Source organism: Eschrichtius robustus, chromosome 12, assembly GCF_028021215.1.
Source record: "Eschrichtius robustus isolate mEscRob2 chromosome 12, mEscRob2.pri, whole genome shotgun sequence".
NCBI classification, from domain to species: domain Eukaryota; kingdom Metazoa; phylum Chordata; class Mammalia; order Artiodactyla; family Eschrichtiidae; genus Eschrichtius; species Eschrichtius robustus.
Window position 1 is genome coordinate 32,141,226 of NC_090835.1, and position 22,629 is coordinate 32,163,854.

General features: G+C 37.1%; 1 protein-coding gene across 1 annotated transcript in view; it reads left to right on the forward strand.

Annotated features, from left to right (window-relative positions):
- Positions 1-22,629, forward strand: part of DNAH12 (dynein axonemal heavy chain 12) — a 219,539-nt gene that overhangs the window by 188,065 nt on the left and 8,845 nt on the right. Inside the window, exons 60-69 of the mRNA XM_068557202.1 lie at positions 3,396-3,554; positions 3,748-3,892; positions 10,605-10,755; positions 10,966-11,219; positions 11,423-11,563; positions 13,389-13,526; positions 14,824-15,057; positions 15,339-15,527; positions 17,321-17,424; positions 18,978-19,182. Of these exons, the coding sequence (XP_068413303.1) occupies positions 3,396-3,554; positions 3,748-3,892; positions 10,605-10,755; positions 10,966-11,219; positions 11,423-11,563; positions 13,389-13,526; positions 14,824-15,057; positions 15,339-15,527; positions 17,321-17,424; positions 18,978-19,182 (1,720 nt within the window). The remainder of the gene's footprint in view (positions 1-3,395; positions 3,555-3,747; positions 3,893-10,604; positions 10,756-10,965; positions 11,220-11,422; positions 11,564-13,388; positions 13,527-14,823; positions 15,058-15,338; positions 15,528-17,320; positions 17,425-18,977; positions 19,183-22,629) is intronic.

Sequence of the window (22,629 nt, forward strand, 5' to 3'; positions counted from 1 at the left end):
CTTATCAATTCTTTTTTTTCATGGATCGTGCCTTTGGTGTTGTTTCTAAAAAGTTATTGCCATACCTAAAGCCTCCTAGATTTTTTCCTATGTTATCTTCTAGGAATTTTATAGTTTCGCATTTTACATTTAGGTCTGTGATCCATTTCGAGTAGATTTTTGTGAAGTGTGTGTGTGTGTGTGTTTATATAAATTTGTTTATGTTTTTCTTATTTTCCTTTCTTACACAAAGGGAATACACTGTAAATGTTCTTTTGCACCTTTTTCTATTAATATAAATGGAAGTCACTCAATAGAGATATCCTCTTTTTTTCAGCTTTATTAGGTATAATTGCCACATTATGCAATTCCCCCATTGTAAGAATAGAGTTAGATGATTTTTAGTACATTTATATAATTGTGCAACCATCACCAAAATCCAGTTTTAGAACACTTCCATCATCCCCAGAAGCTTCCTTTTGCCAGTTTAGTCAATTCCTGCTCTTACTTCCAGCCCCAGGTAATACTGATCTGCTTTCTGTCTCTATAGTTATTCCTATTCCAGAAATTTTATGAATGAGACATTAGATGGCCCAGAATATGATCCATCTTTGTAAATGTTCTATGTGCTCTTGGAAAGAATGTGTATTTTGCTGTTCTTGGGTGGAATGTTCTAAAATGTCAAGGAGGTCAAGATGGTCCATGTATCTCCTGTATCTTTATTGAGTTTCTATCTACTTGTTCAGTTATATAGAGAGAGTTGGAATCTCTAACTATAGAGACTTCTCTTTGCAGTTCTATCAATATTACTTTGTGTTTTGATGCTCTGTTATTAGATGTATAAATGTTTAGGACTGTTATGTCCTCTTAATAAATTGACTTGACTTTTTAAAATCCCTGGTAATATTTATTGCTCTGAAATCTACTTTGTATGATATTATTGTAGCCCCTCCAGCTTTCTTTTGAATAGTGTTAGCATGGTATATATTTTTCCATACTTTTACTTTTAACCTATTTGTTTTATATTTAAACTGTGTCTATAGACAGCGTGTAATTAGGTCTTACTTGTTTTATCCAATCTGATAATCACTACCTTTAATGAAATTGTTTAGACTATTTACATTTAATGAGATAATAGATAGAGTTATGTTTAAATCTACCATCTTATGATTTATTTTCTGTTTTGCCCGTCTGTTCTTTGTTGCATGTTTCCTCATTTTCTAGTTTTCTTTTTTCTTTTTTTGGGGGGAACTTAGTGTCTGTTTTATTTATTTTTTTCACCTGTGGGTTTTATTTTTATTTATTTATTTATTTACATAACAGGTTCTCATTAGTTATCTGTTTTATGCATATTAATGTATACATGTCAATCCCAATCTCCCAATTCATCCCACCCCCCTTCCCCCCTTGGTGTCCATACATTTGTTCTCTACACCTGTGTGTCTATTTCTGCCTTGCAAACTGGTTCATCTGTACCATTTTTCTAGATTCTACATATATATGTTAATATACGATATTTCTTTTTCTCTTTCTGACTTACTTCACTCTGTATGACAGTCTCTAAGTTCATCCATGTCTCTATAAATCTATTTTTCTTTTTTTTTTATTTTTTTAAATTAATTTATTTATTTATTTTTGGCTGTGTTGGGTCTTCGTTTCTGTGCGAGGGCTTTCCCTAGCTGCGGCAAGCGGGGGCCACTCTTCATCGTGGTGCGCGGGCCTCTCACTATCGCGGCCTCTCCCGTTGCGGAGCACGGGCTCCAGACGCGCAGGCTCAGTAGCTGTGGCTCACGGGCTTAGTTGCTCCGCGGCATGTGGGATCTTCCCAGACCAGGGCTCGAACCCGTGTCCCCTGCATTGGCAGGCAGATTCTCAACCACTGCGCCACCAGGGAAGCCCAAATCTATTTTTCTTTAAATTGAGTATTTTTATGATTCCATTTTATCTCCTTTGTTGGTTTATTAGCTATAATTTTATGTTTTATTATTTTAGTGATTTGTTTAGGGTTATAGTATACCTTTGAACTTATTATAGTCTATCTTCAGGTAAAATTATACTACTTCATATATATATAAGAACTGAAAACAATATACTTTTATCTTTCCCCTCATAGCTTTTGTTTTATTGTCATACATTTTACTTGTATATATGTTATAAAGCCCACAGCACGTTATTTTGCTATAAATAGTCAATTACTTTTAAAAGAGACATAAGTAACAGAAAAATGGCTTTTATGTTTATCTACTAGTTACCATTTCTGATGCTCTTTATTCTTTTTTGTTGATTCAAATTTCCATCTACATGAAATTTCCTTGAACATTTCTTGTAGTGTAGGTCTACTGGTAATGCATACTTTCAATTTCTGTAAATCTGAGAAAAAGTCAGTGAATTTTTCTTTCAGATTTTAATTTTTTATCTCTAGAAGTTTCATTTGGTTATTTTTTATTTTGCCCACTTCTCTCTTCATTATGTTCATGTTTCGCTTTCACTCCTTCAGCATGTTTATAATAGCTCTTTTAACATTATTATCTGCTTGTTATATCATCTCTATCACTTCTACATGGTATCTATGCACTGACTTTTCTCCTGGTTATGGATGTTGTGAATTTTACATTGGTAAGTGCTGGGTCTTTTTTTTTTTTTTTTTTTTTATTCTTTTAAAGAGCACTAGACTTTACTTTTGCAGGTACTTAAATTATACTGAATTCGTTTGATCTCTTCAAGTCTTATTTTTAAGATTTCTTATGACAGTTTTAGAGTAGACATTATTCTACAGCTAGGTTAGCTTCACTACTAAAGTATCTCCAGTGTCACCACTGAATTCCTCTGGTGTTCAATAAAGATTCAACTCTAGTTGGCAATAACTCATATATTCAGTCCTGTGTGAGCTCTGGTAGCTACTTAGTTTGCAGCTCCCCAGGTATTCTTCGTCTGGCCCCCTGGGGTTTTACCCTACTCATACATAACTCAGCATTTAGCAATAGAATCAAGAGGATTTGTATGCAGATTTCTGGAGCTCCTCGTCCATGTATCTCCCTCCCTTCTGGTACTCTGCCCACAAATTCCAGCCACCTTAGCCTTCCCTAACTCTGATCTCTGTCTCTTCAACTCAGCAGTACTCCTAGATTCTGATTTGATTACCCTCATGCTTTGTAGTCTGAAAAGTGCCTCCAGGCGGTTAGCTGAGGCAATCATGGGGATCACCTTGTCTCCCTTTTTTTCATGGACCACAATCCTGCACTAGCTATTATAATTTCTAAAAACAATTGTTTCTTTTATTTTTTTTCCAGTTTCTAGTTGTTTATAGCAGTAGGGTAGGTCAATTCTGATTGTTTTATCCAGGCTATATAAGCAGAAATTGACTTCATTCAATTTTAAAACAACAATTTACAACAGTCCTTATTTTGGGAACACAGGGCAAAGAAAGAGATTGAATACCAGGAACTGATGTTTCTTTTAACTGGAGGTGTAAGTCTTAAGAGTTCTGAGAAAAATCCTGATCCAACTTGGCTACAGGATAAAAGCTGGGAGGAAATCTGTCGTGCAAGTGAATTTCCTGCATTCAAAGGACTCAGGTAATTGTTTAAACACAATGACTTAGCACTGAATAGTGATGGGTAAATTTGTAATCTAGTGATTTTTTTATTTAATGTAGTGATTTTTAAAAAATAGTTCTATAGCTGTCTTGATTCATCTCCTCATTCAACAATCTCTTTTTAAAATTTTTTCCCAATGAAAAGATAATCATTAAGCTTTTCTTTCCATTAGGAATCATTTTTGTGACAATATAGCTGAATGGCGGGAGATCTACAATAGTAAAGAGCCACACAATGCTAAATTTCCAGCACCAATGGATACGAGGCTAAATGAACTACAGAAAATCATAATTCTTCGGTGCTTAAGACCTGATAAGGTAAAGGACAAATGTGTTCTATTTGGAACCCAGATAATTTGCCATTTTTGTGAAGTACAAGGTTTAAACTTATTGTTATTTGGTACTTTAACTTTTATTTCAGATGCTCACATGGGTTCATTGAGTTCCTTGGATCTGTAGGTTTATAGTTTTCCTCAACTTGAGAAAAACTTTGGCCATTATTTCTTCAAATATTTTTTTCCCATGATTCCAATTAAATATACATTAGACTGCTTGATATTATACCATAGGTGACTGATACTCTGTTAATTATTTTAAAATCCTTTGTATCACTGTACTTCAGTTTGGACAGTTTCTATTGCTATCTTTAAATTTGGTGATTTCTTCTTTTGTAGTGTCTAATCTGCTATTAATTCCATCCAGTTAATTTTTGTTTCAGCAACTGTATATTTCATTTACAGAACATTCATTTTGTTCTTTTTTATATATTCTATTTCTCTTTTCATTCTGTTTATATTTTTCTTTAAATACTTGAAAACAGTTATAATAACTGTTTTTAAATCCTTGACTGCTAATTCCATCATTTCTGGATCTGTTTCTATTGACTGATTTTACTCTTGGTTATAGATTATATTTTCCCACATCCTGGCATGCCCAGTAATGTTTGGATGCTGGACATTGTTTATGATTTTGATTTTGTCATCTTCCTTTAAAGATTGTTGACTTTTGTTCTGCTAGTTCAGGGTTAGCAAACAACACCTCTGGGCCAAATCTAGCCAGTGACCTATTTTTGTCCAGCCCATGAACTGTAAATGATTTTTGCATTTTAAAGGGTTGTTTTAAAGAAAAATAATAGGGCTTCCCTGGTGGCACAGTGGTTAAGAGTCTGCCTGCCAATGCAGGGGACACAGGTTCGAGCCTTGGTCTGGGAAAATCCCACATGCCGCGGAGCAACTAAGTCCGTGTGCCACAACTACTGAGCCTGCACTCTGGAGCCCACAAGCCACAACTACTGAGCCCGCATGCCACAACTCCTGAAGCCTGCACGCCTAGAGCCCGTGCTCCGCAACAAGAGAAGCCACCGCAATGAGAAGCCTGCGTGCCGCAACGAAGAGAAGCCCCCGCTTGCCGCCACTAGAGAAAGGCCACGTGCAGCAACGAAGATCCAACGCAGCCAAAAATAAATTAAATAAAATAAGTAAATTAAAAAAAAAAGAAAAAGAATAAGCAGCAGAAATTGTATGTGGCCTACAACACCTAAAATATTTACTATCTAGCTCTCTATAGAAAATGTTTACCTACCCCTTTGACTATACAGTTAAATTCAGATTGCTCCTTTCAAAGATTGTTTTAAGATTTGTTAGTGCAGGTATAGAATAGCCTTTACTCCATGGATAGTTTAGTTCCATGGCTAAAGTGTGGCCCTTCTAGGGCCTTTACTGAATGCCCCAAGTGATCACCAAGGACTTTCCATTGTGGCTACTGGGAACTTGAATGATTCCCAGCCTTTCATGAACTCTGGTAGCTCCTCATATCCCAAGTTCACAGCTCCCCAGTCACTCTTTGCTTGGCCTATGTATACATACCATGGTGTTCAGCAAAGATACAAGGACAATATTATGCAGATTTCTGAGCTCTTTCTCTGGATACTTCCCTTCAAATTTGAACTCTGAAACTTCCAGCAGCCTGAGCCTCCTTGAACTCTGATTCCTGTCTTCCCAACTCAGCAACACTGTGTTGTACTACTTTCAGTTGCTCTCCTTGTTACACAGTCTGGAATGTATCTCCCAGAGGAAAGTCAAGGGAATGATAGGTCTCACCTTGTTTGTTTCTTTTTTTATCAGGGATCACTATCCTGTACCACCTATTGTCTGAACAGCCTTATGTCTGAAAATGGCTGTTTCATTAACATTGCCCATTTTTTAGTTCTTTATGGCAAGAAGGTAAATCTGGTCCCTTTCCTCCATATTGACTAGAAGCAGAAGATAGTAGAAAATCTTGAATGTGTCATAATTTTATTAGTTCAAACATGCACAAAAATCTTTCTTTAGGTGAAATAAATAGGCTGATACCAATTTTCATACACTCGAGAAAAGTGTTATAGTGTTACGAAAGGAAAAATTTTAAACAAAAAACTAAAAGCTAACTTATAAATACTACCAAATGTAAAATAGATAGCTAGTGGGAAGCAGCCACATAGCACAGGGAGATCAACTCGGTGCTTTGTGACCACCTAGAGGTGTGGGATAGGGAGGGTGGGAGGGAGACGCAAGAGGGAGGAGATATGGGGATATATGTATATGTATAGCTGATTCACTTTGTTATAAAGCAGAAGCTAACACACCATTGTAAAGCAATTATACTCCAATAAAGATGTTAAAAAAAACCCCAAAAAACTAAAAGCTATGCTTATATATGTAGTTTAAAACTTTGAGTAAGTCACTTCACCTTTCTGAGTTCCAGTTACAACCACATATAAAATGAAGGTATTGAAAGTGATTGCAATGGTCCTGTCTTTTCTTTTTCCTTTTTTTTTTTTTTTTTTTCACATTTTATGTTTTTAGTAAAGTTTCACAAGGAGCATCATCTAATGCTTCATTCAGTCTCTGAGTATGTTCAAACAGAGGCCTATATAATTACGTGACTCCTGAGTATTTCTCCTTACTCTAACTCCCAAAGACCTTTGTACATTGTTAAAATGTACCTCATTCTTTCCTACCTGATAGTTGTATGTATATATATATATGTTCCTTTCACTAGAAAATAAGCCCCTTGAAGGCCAAAACAGTGCTTTATTCATTATTTTATCACAAATAGCTTCCCTTGTTCATGGTAAACTTAGGTATGAGTAGCTCTGCATCTGGGAAACCCCTGCGTATTTGCATTCCACAGAATGGCTCTCTGATGACCAATGGAGATGTTGTTTCAGTACCACGTGTAGGGTTACTGGTTTGTCTGCCATGCTTGGGATCCTGTGCTTAAACACCACACTGACCACACTGGAATACACAATCATTGCCTGTTTATTTGTTAGGGTCTCCCACTGGACTCTGAGCTTCTTGAGGTCAGGACCCGTGTCTTATTTTGTTCAATATCTCCAGGACTTAAAGCAGTACCTGGCAGATGGTTGGACATCTCAGTAAATATCTGTGAGTTGAGTTGAATTTAATTGCATTAAACCAAATCCAGTTAAAGTCTGTGTTAGTCAGGATTCTCCAGAGAAACAGAATCAGTAGGATTCCGTTGATTTTAAGGAATTGGCTCACATGATTGTGAGCAGCTGGCAAGTCCAAAATCTGCAGGCTGCAGACCCAGGGAAGAGCTGATGTTGCAGCTTGAGTCCAAAGGTGGTCTACTGACAGAATTCCCTCTTCCTCAGTAGAAATCGGTCTTTTTTCTCTTAAGGCCTTCAACTGATTGAATGAGGCCGAATCACATTATGGAGAGTAATCTACTTTACTCAAAGTCTACTGATTTAAATGTTAATCTTATTTTAAAAATACCTTAACAGGTATTTAGATACTGTGCCCTAGCCAAGCTGGCACAGAAAATTAATCATCACAAAGCCCATATCCAGGTCTGTTTAAGTCTCCATAATTTCTTCTCAAGAGTATCTTACATGAAGGATTAAAATATATATTTTAATATTATAGAAAAGTCTAATAACTTCTTCTCAGGTTAAATTACTGGAACAAGATACTTTTTCTATAGAAAACTATCATACTCAATTGCAGCTACATCATGTCAGGGAGCATTGCCCCTGGCCAGTGCGTAGGGTAATGTGGAGCAAGGTCTCTGTGTCCTCAGCATCTCCCTTTCCTTAAAAATGTATACTGAAGATCTCCTGTGCTAGGTAGAAACTATACATGGTGTTCATGGTAAAAGGATGAAAAAGATTTCATCATTGCTCATGTGTAGTTATTAAAGAAAAAAATAAAAAGCTGCTATGTCATTGTGATCTCTTCTTTCAAAGAAACCTTCAGGAGCCTGTCAATACCTGTAGAATAATGACAAAAGTACAGCTTTGCAGTCTTATTACCTTGGCTAATCAGACCTCTTTTCAGCTTGAAACTTCTATTTAAAACTACAGAACTGCTCACAACTACACAAAATTACCCATATAGAAGCTCCTTGAAACTTCTACTATTCTTCTCCTTGAAACTTCTACTATTTAAAACTATACAATTGCTCACAACTACAGTAAATTACCCATATAGAAGCCTCTATCCTTCCTCCCCATGTATTCCACAAACCTTCCAGGACCAAAGAAGCCTGTGATGATCACTCCTCTCTCCATCAAATTCCTACAGTTTCCCTTTAGAAAGTCGTTTGGCATTTAGAAGATAATGTCTGATACCTCTTTGTACTGATTTTTCTGCTGCTAATATTGATGAACAGCATTCTTTTATTTTTAATTAATTTTAATATAATTTATAAGGAAGTCACATCTTCCTGTGGTTCAAAACTGATGCACTGTTTTGAATCCCATGAATATATGAATACAATGAAAAGTGTGCCTCCAGTCTCCATCTCTCAGTCATTCATCATCCTTCCTCTCAAGCAGTTAATGTTATCTGCTTCTTGTTGTCCTTTTATACACATATAAATGTACATACATATAAATTCTTTTTCCATTTATTTTCAACACAAACGGTAGCATCCACTGTTTTGCATATTGCTTTTTTCTCTACTAGTTCATAAATAGTGTTCTCTTTCTTTTTTTTTTTAACAATTGCATGGTATTCCATTGTATGAGTGTACAATAATTTCTTTAGCCAGTTCCTATTGATGGATCTTTATAATATTTATATATTATCTATTATAAAAACGCTGCAATGAATAACCTTATTCAAAAGTCATTTCTCACATGTGCAACCATATATCAGAATAAATTCCTAGAACAAAATTGCTGTGTCAGTGGATTTGCCCTCTGTAATTTTATGGATACTTTCAAATTGTCCTCCATGAAAGTTATACCAGATTGCTCTTCCTCAGCAGTGTATGAAAATATCTGTTTACCTGTACTTTTGCCCACACAGTATGTTGCCAAACTTTTAAAAAATTTATTTATTTATTTATTTATTTATTTTTGGCTGTGTTGGGTCTTCGTTGCTGCGTGCAGACTTTCTCTAGTTGCGGCGAGCGGGGGCTACTCTTCATTGCGGTGTGCGGGCTTCTCATTGTGGTGGCTTCTCTTGTTGTGGAGCAGGGCCTCTAGGCATGCGGGCTTCAGTAGTTGTGTCACATGGGCTCAGTAGTTGTGGCTCATGGGCTCTAGAGCACAGGCTCAGTAGTTGTGGTGCGTGGGCTTAGTTGCTCCGCGGCATGTGGGATCTTTCCAGACCAGGGCTCGAACCCGTGTCCCCGCCATTGGCAGGCGGATTTTTAACCACTGCACCACCAGGGAAGCCCTGTTGCCAAACTTTTGGAGCTTTGCCAATCTGTGCAGAAGGGTTGAGGATTCTGGGGCTGATCGAGGTGGCAGCAGCACACGTGAGTTTCATTAGATGTTACTTTGACAGGTTTGTTTGTTGGGAAGGAAGAAATCCCTCATAGTAGGTGTCTGTCCAGAGGCTGGGAGTGAGGGGAGGTCCACAACTCCAAAGGAGAGGGGAAGGCAAGGGAATTCCTAATGGAGAGGGGACTTGTGTGGTGTCTGGGCAACATTATTCATCAGCATGGCGGCTGGGAGTCTCTGTGTCAGAGCTCTGAAGGGCAGCAGTGGCTTGGGGTCTTTATATCCTGGGGCTTATCTTTTTATGGCTAGCAGATGTTGGGTGAAAAGTAGGCAGACTCTAAATGGTTAAAAATCTGCTTATTTGGGCTATGTTTAAAACAGTTGAATATGTAGCATTTTGAGTTTGGTGCCAGTGGACTTTTGAGATAACAGGTTTTAGCCTACTGTGAAAAATAAACAATCCAGGGGTAAATACACACAGGCTATCTTTGTCCCATTTATATAACAATCTGATGGTGAAAAATGGTATCTAAGTATAATTATAATTTGTATTTTTCTTATTTATAAGTATTAGGGTATAGACAAAGCTGCTGTAACAAAGAGACCTTAAATACAGTAGCTGAAATAAAATAGAAGTTAATCTCTCTATCTCTGCTAACAGCCCAGAGTATTGCTTGAGGGCTGGCAGGGCACCTCTGTTCTTGAGATCATCCAGAGATTCAAGTCCCTTCTCTCATGCTAGAGAAGACTCCTAAAGTGTGGTCCTTGTCAGTGAGATTGAAGCTGGGTCATGAACACCACATCTGTTGAACAGGAAAAGAGAGTGTTGAAGGCAAACAGTTTCCTTATAAAAAATAGGATCTGGAAGCTCCATATATAATTTCTATTTGTATTTCTCTGGCCAAGACTTAGTCACATGGCCACATCTAGCTGCATGAAAGGTTGGGAAAACTTGGGGTTCTGTTACCAAAAGGAGACACAGAATGGGGACAGTTTGCAGTCTCTGCTATACTATATGAGGTTGAGCATTTTTCATATGTTTAAGATCCATTTCTATTTCATTTTCTATAAACTGTTTATCTTTGCCCGTTTTCTTTTGGATTGTTAGTCTTGTCCCATCAATTTAAAGATACCTTTTCTATATTAGGAAAATTAGCGCTTTGCCTATGATATGTTGCATGCTTTTCTTATCCGTTAGACTCATAGTTTACTCTGTCGGTTTTCAGTAATAACCAAAGTTGTTATGTGAAGTAAAAGTTACTCTAAAGATCGTATTTTTTCTCTCTTCAACAGATAACTCCAGCCATAACTAACTATGTAACTGACAAACTAGGGAAAAAGTTTGTAGAGCCTCCACCATTTGATTTGACAAAGAGTTATTTGGATTCAAATTGCACCATTCCCTTAATTTTTGTGTTATCTCCAGGAGCAGATCCCATGGCCAGTAAGTGCATAATGTCAACTTAATAAATGATAAATAATTCATCTTTGTTCAATATCTATTTCTTACATGAGTGTAAATCAGTAAATTTGGTATTGATAAGGAAAGGTAACTAGAATTTTTCACACTTAAATACTTATACACTGAAACATAAGGCATATTTTATAATTTTAGAGTAAGCAGTGAAACCATTTTTTTTTTGTGCCCTCTTAGGCCTACTGAAGTTTGCAAATGATAAAGCTATGTCTGGAAATAAATTTCAAGCTATTTCACTGGGACAGGGACAAGGACCAATTGCAACAAAAATGATTAACGCAGCAATAGAGGAAGGAACTTGGGTTTGCCTACAGAACTGTCACCTCGCTGTCTCCTGGATGCCCATGTTGGAAAAAATATGTGAAGATTTTTCTCCCGAAGGCTGTAACTCATCCTTTAGGCTTTGGCTCACAAGTTACCCATCTCCAAAAGTATATTTATTTCCTATGGAGTTTAGTACATTTATTTGGTTATCTGTTATTGATACATTGTATATCTTAAATGCTTAACCTTAAGAGGTTTTAAAAATATTTCTGGAGTCCTCCCTTATACCTATTTTTAATCCACTAGTGTATGTATTTTTAGGACTTGAGTTGGTTATCTAGAGTAATGCTCTTTGTTTATTTTGTCTTAGTTCCCAGTAACAATTCTACAGAATGGAGTAAAAATGACTAATGAACCTCCTACGGGTCTTCGGCTAAATCTCCTCCAATCATATCTCGCTCATCCAGTTTCTGATCCTCAGTTTTTCAATGGATGCGAGGGAAAGGAACTGGTAATATTCAGCCTCTGGAACTTTTTTTTTTTTTTTTTAATTATTTATTTATTTATTTATGGCTGTGTTGGGTCCTCGTTTCTGTGCGAGGGCTTATCTCTAGCTGCGGCAAGCGGGGGCCACTCTTCATCGCGGCGCGCGGGCTTCTCACTATCGTGGACTCTCGTTGCGGAGCACAGGCTCCAGACGCGCAGGCTCAGTAGTTGTGGCTCACGGGCCCAGCTGCTCCGCGGCACGTGGGATCCTCCCAGACCAGGGCTCGAACCCGCGTCGCCTGCACTGGCAGGCAGATTCTCAACCACTGTGCCACCAGGGAAGCCCCAGCCTCTGGAACTTTTAAAATGTGTTTTTATAGTGAAAAAATATGAAAACATAAATATTTTATTTAATATTAAACTTTAGGCATTTCCTAAGAAGATAGAAATTGTACCTATCTTATTTTATTCCCAATTGTTTGTGTTCTGCTTCCCATGTAGTAGATACTCAAATAAATATTTGTTGAATGAATGAATATTTCTTAGTTTGTACAAAAGTCCAACAGTGCATTTGATTAAGACAATTAAGACCCAAGAGTAGCAATCTATTTTAACATTATTTATTTATTCTTTCAACAAATATGTTTGTTAGGTACGATATAATGCAGTGAGAGTAAAATAGACACTGCCATCACCAAAAAAATCTGCCTTCATGGAAATTCTAGTAATAATGTTTTGACATATTAATAACACTCTTCAATGTATCCATTTGTAAAAAAGTTTTGCACATGGTATTGAGGACGTTAGGAGTTCCGATAAATAGCACTCCTTTTCTCTGCCCAAATTCTTACCAGTTAAGAAACAGGAAAAAGTACAAACATAGGGGAGCCAAATTATAACCTTAATTACTGATATAGACTAGGTTGGAAGATGTAGTTTACATCTGTGAACAAGTGGAACATTTATCTACCCAGAGGAACAGAGGAAAACTTCCTTCGCTGCAGGAAGCTCACTTCTAAGAGAGAAAAGGGAAAAGCTGAGCAAAGCATATTTGCTTGACTTTTCCCAAATTTACCCATCAGATAGGTACTCTTCCCTCCACCAGTGAGTATAAGGATGGAGAAAATCCAGGAGTGTTACATTAATTGAAGTTTCCCTGCATGGAAGGAAACATCAGTGCTAAGGGAGATTTTGCACACGCCCTTTAAGAGTGGAGTCTCTGTTTTCTATAGCCTACCAGCTCTCCTGAACATAAGCCCTGCTGGCTTTCAAAGCCTGATGTTCTGGGGGCTTGTCTTCTCAGTTCAGGGTCCCTACACTGGGGAGCCCAATGTGGGGCTCAGACCCTTCACTCCTTGGGGAGGACCTCTATAATTGTGATATTCCTCTCATTTGTGGGTCAGCAAACCTGGGTCCTGACTACAGTATGTCTCTGATCCTCCTACCCATCTTGTGGTTCTCTCTTTATGTCTTTAGTTGTGGAAAATCTTTTCTTCTACCTTCAGGTTGTTCTCATAGATAGTTTGCTCTGTAAGTAGTTGTAATTTTGGTGTATCAAGGGAGGAGGTGAGTTCAAGGTCTTCCTATTCTGCCATCTTGGCATGTCTCTCCAGCACTATTGCATTTTAATAAAGTGTAATGTTATTGTAGTTTGTCTAGCTTGGAGGTTTTGGATAAGTCATAAGATTAATACTTTTTATAGTAAGCATTATTTCAGATAGTCTTTCTACATAAAAGTATGTAGAGATATATGATCATAGAATCTTATAATGAAAGATTATCAGTTCCCCTCATTTTAGTAATGGAAATCTGATCAGAAATTTTTCTTGTTGCATATTTTTATCTTAAAGGCATGGGAGAAGTTGCTGTTTGGAGTTTGTTTTTTTCATGCCCTTGTGCAAGAGAGAAAGAAATTTGGTCCTCTTGGTTGGAATATTCCATATGGATTTAATGAATCAGATTTACGCATCAGTATTCGACAACTACAGGTAAAATTAGAAAGGAACTAACATTGATGGAGGATCACTGTGTACCAGGCCCTAGGCAATTCCCTTTGCTTAGAATGACTTATTCAGTTCTCCCAACACCACTAATAGTTGGCTAGATGGTATTAATAATTATAATTTTGGCTTATAAAGCATAATCTCCATCTGCATTTTTCTGCTGCAAATAATGGGAAACCTGATTCAAACTGGCTTAAACCGTAATGAAACTTTTTATCTCACATGAAAAAGAGTTGCAGAGGAAGGACAGACTCTGGAGTTGGTTGATTCAACAAAAGTGTTGCCATCAAGGACCCTAGTTCTTTCTTTTTACAGTGCCCTCCTCAGTGTTGGCTTTATGTAGGTCCTCACTGTACTCTACTCTTAGCCTCCACTCAGATCTACAGTTTAGCTCTATCAGTCAACAAAAACAGTAGAAAAGAAATTTATTGAAAGAATATTGGGTAGGTCACAGAATCGCCAAGATGGCTGGAGAGCCAAGGCATCCACAGTCATATCCAGAATCATATCATGTCTGGTAACAGCATTCCTTCTACTCTTGTTAAATATTAGACACCACAGCTCTCATAACTGCCACACAGACACTAGTCTGTTGCACACTCTCTGATGTCATCAAAAAAATTCTTTGCTGTTCCTGCTTCTTTGCACCCTAAACCCCAGTTCAGTCTAGGATGGCTACAACTGAGTTTCCAAGCCCAGGTCACAAGCCTAGGCTTTAGCCATAATGGAGGCTGAGAAAGTGAGTGGTCGGCTTTTTCAGTTTCTGTAGACTTACAATGAAACGTGAGATGCATGAGATGGTCAGCAGCCCCCCACCAAAGAAAAAAGATCAAATGTCCACTATAAATTCCTACTCACTCAGACTTTGAACTAGGCACATTACTTACATGAACTTTAATTCTCACAGCAACCCTGTAAGGTGGGTATTATCCCTATTTTGGAGAAAACCAAAGCTAAGAAGTAAATTTACCCATTGAGGTAAGATTTGAACTCAGGTCTGTCCAACTCCAATACTTTCCCATTATTTCTGTCATGTTTTACCAAATATATTAATCCAATTAGACAACCACAGAATATTGTATTTTTCTGCTTCTGTGCTGTGATAAGGGCCTTTATGACATGGGGCTCCAAAACAACCATGATGATAATTCTTCCAACCCCACTTCCATGTGTATAGATTGATGGATGATTGATTGATTGATAGATATTTAAGGCCATCTTAAAATGGAAATGAAGTGAAATACTTTAAGGTTTTTCTCATTTCATTTTTCCTCTGTTTCAGTTATTTATAAATGAATATGATACAATTCCATTTGAAGCTATCTCTTACCTGACTGGAGAGTGTAACTATGGAGGAAGAGTGACAGATGATTGGGACAGACGTCTCCTCTTAACCATGCTGGCTGACTTTTATAACCCTCACATAATTGAAAACTCTCATTATAAGTTTTCTCCCAGTGGAAACTATTTTGCTCCTCCCAAAGGCACTTATAATGAGTACATTGAATTCATTAAGGTAACTGATATCACTGAAAATAGGGTTAGATTCAAGTGTGATTTTTCTAAAAAACAAATAGTGAAGTAGTCCCCCATAATGTATAGGATTAGACAAGTACTATGGTTCAATCAGCTTTCAATATATTTTGTTTCTAGTAGTTACTGAAAACTGGAAAAGTTTGATTCCTCTGTTGTTTGATGTTTAGTTGATTTTTAACCCTTTTTGGTCTGCACATGTCTACCTTATGAATTAACATATCCAGTGAAAATGTGATGCTTGTTGAATCTATTTTCTGGTAGAAACTTCCATTTACTCAACACCCTGAGATATTTGGATTACATGAAAATGTTGATATCTCCAAAGATCTTCAACAAACGAAAATCCTCTTTGAGTCCTTGCTCCTCACCCAAGGAGGCTCCAAACAGACAGGATCCTCAGGAAGTGCTGACCAGATTCTACTAGAAATGACCAAAGATATTCTCAACAAGGTAATGTTTAGCTTAAGATATGTTACTTGTAATATAACATAAATCAAAATGGCACTGAAATGTCAATCTGAAAACTCCATTTAGCGGCATTATGACCTTGAGTGAGATACTTTGCCTTTCTGAACATTAGTTTTCAAATCTGTAAAGTGGTGATAATAGTACCAACTGTATAAGGTTCTTGTGAACATTAAGGAGATCATTAAATTAAAGTGCTTTGCATAATGCCTGGCAAATAGTAAGTTCTTAGTAACTACAGTTGTGGATAAGCTACTGAATATATGATTTATTATCATTTCTAAATAAAGATGGTGGGCCTACTTTTTTTAAATGGAGGAAATGGTCTGAACTTGCTGGTTCAAGGAGGGAATGGTTTTTAATCTATACCTTCAGAAGTGAGGAGGCACAGGGAAATAAGATCAGCACTAAATTAACAGCTACAGCCTTTTTTTCCCCATACTACAGCCCAATGTACTTAGCCCTCTTGGTAAAGTGGAATGATACTCTCTTTTCTCACTTTTTTCTGTGTCTTAAATTCAATAAAGAACTGCTAAGAGGACTTTATGGTCCTAAGCACAGATCTTCACAACTCCCCTCCAGGATAAATACTATAATTATCCCCATATTTCAGTGTCAGGCACTCTGACAGAGCAGAACCTGACCCCTACCCCCTCTGCCTTGAAAATCCACGGATGGCACCTACTCTACTCTCACAGTTGGTACCCTTGCCTTACACCAGTCCTTAAGTAGAGCCTCCTCACCTTAAGCCTGGCTGTGGCCACTGGAGAGGAGAAGGGAGCAACACTGCCTGCTACCCCTGGGTAAAATCAAACTAGCCTCCTCCAACCTCCACCCCTGGACTGCTGCTTCTGCCATTTGCCTCTTCTCACCCTCAGCCCCTTCTTCTTGTGTGGTTTATCTCTTCGGGGCAAGGTTCTTGCCCTCCCAAAATGGTGGCTCTTACAAGATCCCTAGCAGGAAGTTACCTGGAAGTGGCATATAGGACTTAATTGGGGTAGAATGTTTGTGCTGAGCCAAATGTGCCTTGAGTGACACCACCTAATATGACTTAGAATTCTTTTGTACCACCAAAGGACCATGGCCTGGGGACAGTCTGGGCAGCTCAACTTTCTTAGTTTGGGAGTTCCCCCATAGGGAAATTCCTTTGCCCCTTTAAGAGTGTGAATTCCATTGTCTTGGGGCTTGATCACCAACCCCAAAGTCCCCTTTATCACTTCTCCTCAAGTGTCTCTGAGATGCCTCATTGAAATCAGACACTCAATGGCCTTCTCTTTCCCTATGCCCTGGAACCTTGCTACATTTACACATTAATTATTTGATAGTGGTGTAAGCAAATCCATTTTGAGCCAGTTGATAATTTATTGGAAGTAAATAAAAAAGAGTTATGAAATGGTAAATCAGTTTTATTAATGGAAAATAAGATTCAATTTACAAAAGAAAACTACACAACTTTTCAGAAATGTATATCTTCTTCATAGTACTCTGTCCTGTAGTAAAGAGCATGGGCCTTAGTGTTAGAGATCTATGGATTTAAACAGACCACTTTTGGACTCTGTACCCTTGGGCATTTACTTAACCTCTCTGTACTTAAATGGTAATGATGGCCACCTAATAGTGAATGGTAAGGATTACATGAGATAGTGTTTGGAAAGCAGTTAGCATAATACTTGGCACATAGTAATTGCCTCATGTTAGCTATAATTGATATTATAGCTGAATGAAACTAATTATTTATTCTGAGAGTAATATGTGATCTTCAAAATCTATTCTCTTAGCTACCAAATGACTTTAACATTGAATCAGCACTACTCAAGTATCCCGTGAGATATGAAGAGAGCATGAATACTGTTTTAGTACAAGAAATGGAAAGATTTAACAAGTAAGGAGCTCTATACCCAGTTATTCAGAAGGCTACCAACCAAAGTTGATAAAAAGATACACTGGTATTGAATTAAAATTTTAAGAAAAAATTGTCAAAACTTGCCATTTCATTAGAGTCTTTCTCCTTTTTTAAAGTTGCATAATCTTCTGCCCCAGAAGGGAAGGTATCTTTTATAATGTAAAAATGGTGATGAAATAGAGATCTCCTTTTACTGGTTAAAAATGTTCATTAATCATAATTTCTCATCCATCCATTGCTCTTCTCCTCAGGAACTAAAGATGGAATGAGCCTTGTCTTGGTCTATGTGTAAATACATCTCTTGTCATTTTTCTACCACTGACACATATACACCCCCCCCCCCATTTTCTTCCTGAGTCTATCTGGATTGACTAGGTACCCTAAAATAGCAAACAAATTATTTGCTTTGAATTTTTTTTAATAAATGTATTTATTTATTTTTGGCTGTGTTGGGTCTTTGTTGCTGCACATGGGCTTTCCTCTAGTTGCCGCGAGCAGGGGCTACTCTTTGTTGTGGCGCGGGCCTCTCATTGTGGTGGCCTCTCTTGTTGAGGAGAATGGGCTGTAGGCGCGCAGGCTTCAGTAGTTGTGGCAAGTGGGCTCAGTAGTTGTGGCACGTGGGCTCAGTAGTTGTGGCTAGCGGGCCCTAGAGCGCAGGCTCACTAGTTGCGGTGCATGGGCTTAGTTGCTCCGCGGCATGTGAGATCTTCCCAGACCAGGGCTTGAACTCGTGACCCCTGCGTTGGCAGGCGGATTCTTAACCACTGTACCACCAGGGAAGCCCCTGCTTTGAATTTTCAAATTGAATTTTCTACAGTTCAATACTGGCTTAAGGAATGGAGAATTGTTTTGGTTATGAATTTTCTAGTGTTTCCAAGTTTGTTTCAGTTTCCAGACTTTTTGAAATTTTAAAATAAAGCATATTAAAACACTATGATGCCTTAATTAATTTAGTAATTCTTATACAAAGACCATATGTATTTACATATCATAACATACTATCTCTCAGTTGCTTAGGCTTCTAGGCTAAAACCCTCACTTCAGGTATATTTATGGTGTTCTTAGCAGTTTGGGCCTAAGTGGGAAACAAAGTACTTGCAAGGGTATAAATGAATATACACTGTATGTTTTAATTCAGTGTTTCCAAAGTTTCAGCCATTGTATCGTACCTTTATAACTTTCTTCATATTTGCATGTCACCTGTAACATTATTTACCTGATATTTTTCCTTCAATCATTCTCTGTTTAAATTTGCCTGGTCTTAAGCAATAATACCTTGAAAGCAGAAATTTTGATATGCAAGTTATATTATTTTCTATATTTAAAAATACATATGTAATAAATAAAATGAAAAATGTTCATCCAAGTATCACCTAAAATTACTTTATATTATCAAGTGGGAGGTGACCACACTTTGGGAATACACTCCCATAAAGCTGTGAATGCTATCCTGCTATTTCTTCTTCTAGAAAGACTGTATGTTGGTATTTACTATCATATATATGTTGATGACACAATTTCTTTCCTTGCAGTTTAATTAAAACAATACGCAACACTCTACAGGACCTTGAAAAAGCTATTAAGGGCGTGGTTGTCATGGATTCTGCTTTGGAGGCACTCTCTGGCAGTCTGCTTGTTGGAAAGGTTCCAGAAATATGGGCCCAACGATCATACCCAAGTCTTAAACCCCTAGGAAGTTACATCACAGACTTTCTAGCCCGGCTGAACTTTTTACAGGTTAAAAATTATATATAATATATATATTATAATGTATATATTATTTCATTTTTTTGGTTGACTGAAGAGATACTAGAAATTGGCTGTGGTCACTTGAATGTCTCTGAGTTAGATGAAATGGATTAGTAGTTTCATGGTAATATAACCAAAATTTTAGAATATTGAAAATTACACACATTTCAAAGTACTAAGTAGAAAATTAAAATTTTATTTTACTCAAACCCAAGTAATATGTGACATTTATATTTTTGAAGATTCACAACTTGGTCTTGTGATTTTCCTACTGATGGTAAATCACAAAAAGAGCCTGAGGCTTGGATTTATCAATAATTGGCCATTATCTAGAAATCAGTGCTTCTTATCTCTTATCTCATAAAACCAGGGAAAAGATGGGTGCTTTGAAATCTCCGAACCCTTCACCCTGCAATCTCACACATAAAGGATGTGTAAGGCAGCACACTCATTTTCCTCCCCAACTCCTCCGCTTGCCCCCATCCTATGGTTGATGCTTATGTGAGGATAGTGGATGGGGAGAGCCCCCAAAATACATTTTGGAAATTCACATAGGTATGTGACCTCTCAGTGTTCAGTTGCCCTTTTATTATACAAACGCTTTATTTGTTTCACTATAGAAGCTAATAATAAAATAACCCTACTTGTGAAGATGTGGAGAGATAGGCTTTCTCATACATTGCTTTTTAATTTTTGCCAATCTGATAGGTCAACCATATCTTTGTTTCAGTTTGAGTTTCTTTGATTATTAGTGAGTCTGTGCTTCTTTTGGTATGTGTGTTTGCTGTTTGTGTTCTCTCCTGTGAATTGCCTGTTCATCTCCTAGGCTGATTTTTCACGGGACAATTTTTGTTTGTTTTTATTTTTTTGTAAAAATTTTAAAGGTTACTTTCCATTTACAGTTATTACATGAGCCTATCTTACACCCAGTAGTTTGTGCTTCCCACTCCTCCACCCCTACATTGCACTCCCACACTGGTAACCACTAGTTTGTTCTCTATATCTGTGAGTCTGCTTCTTTTTCCTGTATATACTAGTTTGCTGTATTTTTTAGATTCCACATATAAGTGACATCATAAAGTATTTGTCTTTCTCTGTCTGACTTATTTCACTTAGCATAATGCCCTCCAAGTCCACCCATGTTTCTTCAAATGGCAAAATTTCATTCTTTTTAATGGCCAAGTTGTATTCCATTGTATATATATACCACATCTACTTTATCCATTCATCTGTTGATGGACTCTTAGGCTGCCTCCGTATATTACAATTGTAAATAATGCTACTATGAACATTGGGGTGCATGTATCTTTTCAAATTAGTGTTGTTTTTTTCACGATATATATCTGAGACTGGAATTGCTGGGTAATATGTTAGTTCTATTTTTAGTTATTTGAGAAACCTCCGTATTCCACAGTGGCTGCAACAAGTTACGTTCCCATCAACAGTGTACAAAGGTTCTTTTTTGTCCACATCCTTGCCAGCATTTGTTTTTTGTGTTCATTTTGATGATAGCCATTCTGACAGGTGCAGGGCGATATCTCATTGTGTGTGTGTGTGTGTTTTTTAACATCTTTATTTGAGTATAATTGCTTTACAATCGTGTGTTAGTTTCTGCTTTATAACAAAGTGAATCAGCTATACATATACATACATCCCCATATCTCCTCCCTCTTGCGTCTCCCTCCCACCCTCCCTATCCCACCCCTCTAGATGGTCATAAAGCACCGAGCTGATCTCCCTGTGCTCTACGGCTGCTTCCCACTAGCTATCTATTTTACATTTGGTAGTGTATATATCTCATTGTGGTTTTGATTTGCATTTCCATGATGATTAGCAATGTTGAGCATCTTTTCATGTGCCTGTTGGCCATCTGCATTTCCTCTTTGGAAAAATGTCTGTTCAGTTCTTCCACCCATTTTTTAATTGGGCTGTTTGTTTTGTTTTGTTTTGTTTTTTGATGTTGAGTTGTATGAGCTATTTCTATATGTTGGATATTAATCCCTTATCGGTCATATCATTTGCAAATATTTTCTCTCATTCAGTAGGTTGTCTTTTCATTTTGTCGATGGTTTCCTTTGCTGTGCAAAAGCTTTTAAGTTTAATTAGGTCCTATTTGTTTATTTTTGCTTTTATTCCCTTTACTTTAGGAGACAGATTCAGAAAAAATATTGCTGTGATTTATGTGAAAAAGTGTTCTGCCTATGTTTTCCTCTAGGATTTTTATACTGTCTGGTCTTACATTTAGGTTTTTAATGTATTTTGAGTTTATTTTTTATATGATGTTAGAGAATGTTCTAATTTCATTCTTTTACATGTAGCTGTCCAGTTTTCCTGGCACCACTTATTGAAGAGCCTGTCTTTTCTCCATTGTATATTCTTGCCTCTTTTGGCATAGATTAATTGACCATAAGTGTATGGGTTTATTTCTGGGGTCTCTATCCTGTTCCATTGATCTATGTGTTTGTTTTTGTGCCTGTACCATACTGTTTTGATTACTGTAGCTTTGTAGCATAGTCTGAAGTCAGGGCTCTTGATTCCTCCAGCTCTGTTCTTCTTTCTCAAGATTGTTTTGGCTCTTCAGGGTCTTTTGTGTTCCATATAAATTTTAAAATTATTTGTTGTTGTTCTGTGAAAAATGCCATTGGTATTTTGATAGGGATTGCATTGAATCTGTAGATTACTTTGGGTAGTATGGTTATTTTAACAATATTAATTCTTCCAATCCAAGAACATGGTCTATCTTTCCATCTGTTTGTGTCATCTTCAATTTCTTTCATTAGTGTCCTAAAGTTTTCAAAGTACAGGTCTTTTGCCTTGTTAGGTAGGTTTATTGCTAGCTTTCTTGTCATTTTTGATGTGATGGTAAATGGGATTGTTTCCTTAATTTCTCTTTTTGATACTTTGTTGTTAATGTATAGAAATGCAACAGATTTCTGTGTATTAATTTTGTATCCTGCAACTTTACTGAGTTCATTGATGAGCTCTAGTAGTTTTTTGGTGGTGTCTTTAGGATTTTCTATATATAGTATCATGTCATCTGCAAACAGTGATAGTTTTACTTCCTCCTTTACAATTTGGATTCCTTTTATTTCTTTTTCTTCTTTGATTGCTGTGGCTAGGACTTCCAAAACTATACTGAATAAAAGTGGTGAGAGTGGGCATCCTTGTCTTGTTCCTGATCTTAGAGGAAATGCTATCAGTTTTTCACTGTTGAGTATGAGGTTTGCTGTGGGTTTGTCATATATGGCCTTTATTATGTTGAGGTATGCCCACTTTCTGGAGAGTTTTTATCATAAATGGATCCTGAATTTTATCAAAAGCTTTTTCTCTGTCTGTTGAGATATCATATGGTTTTTATTCTTCAATTTGTTAATGTGGTGTTTCACATCGATTGATTTGCAGATATTGAAAAATCCTTGCAACCCTGGGATAAAT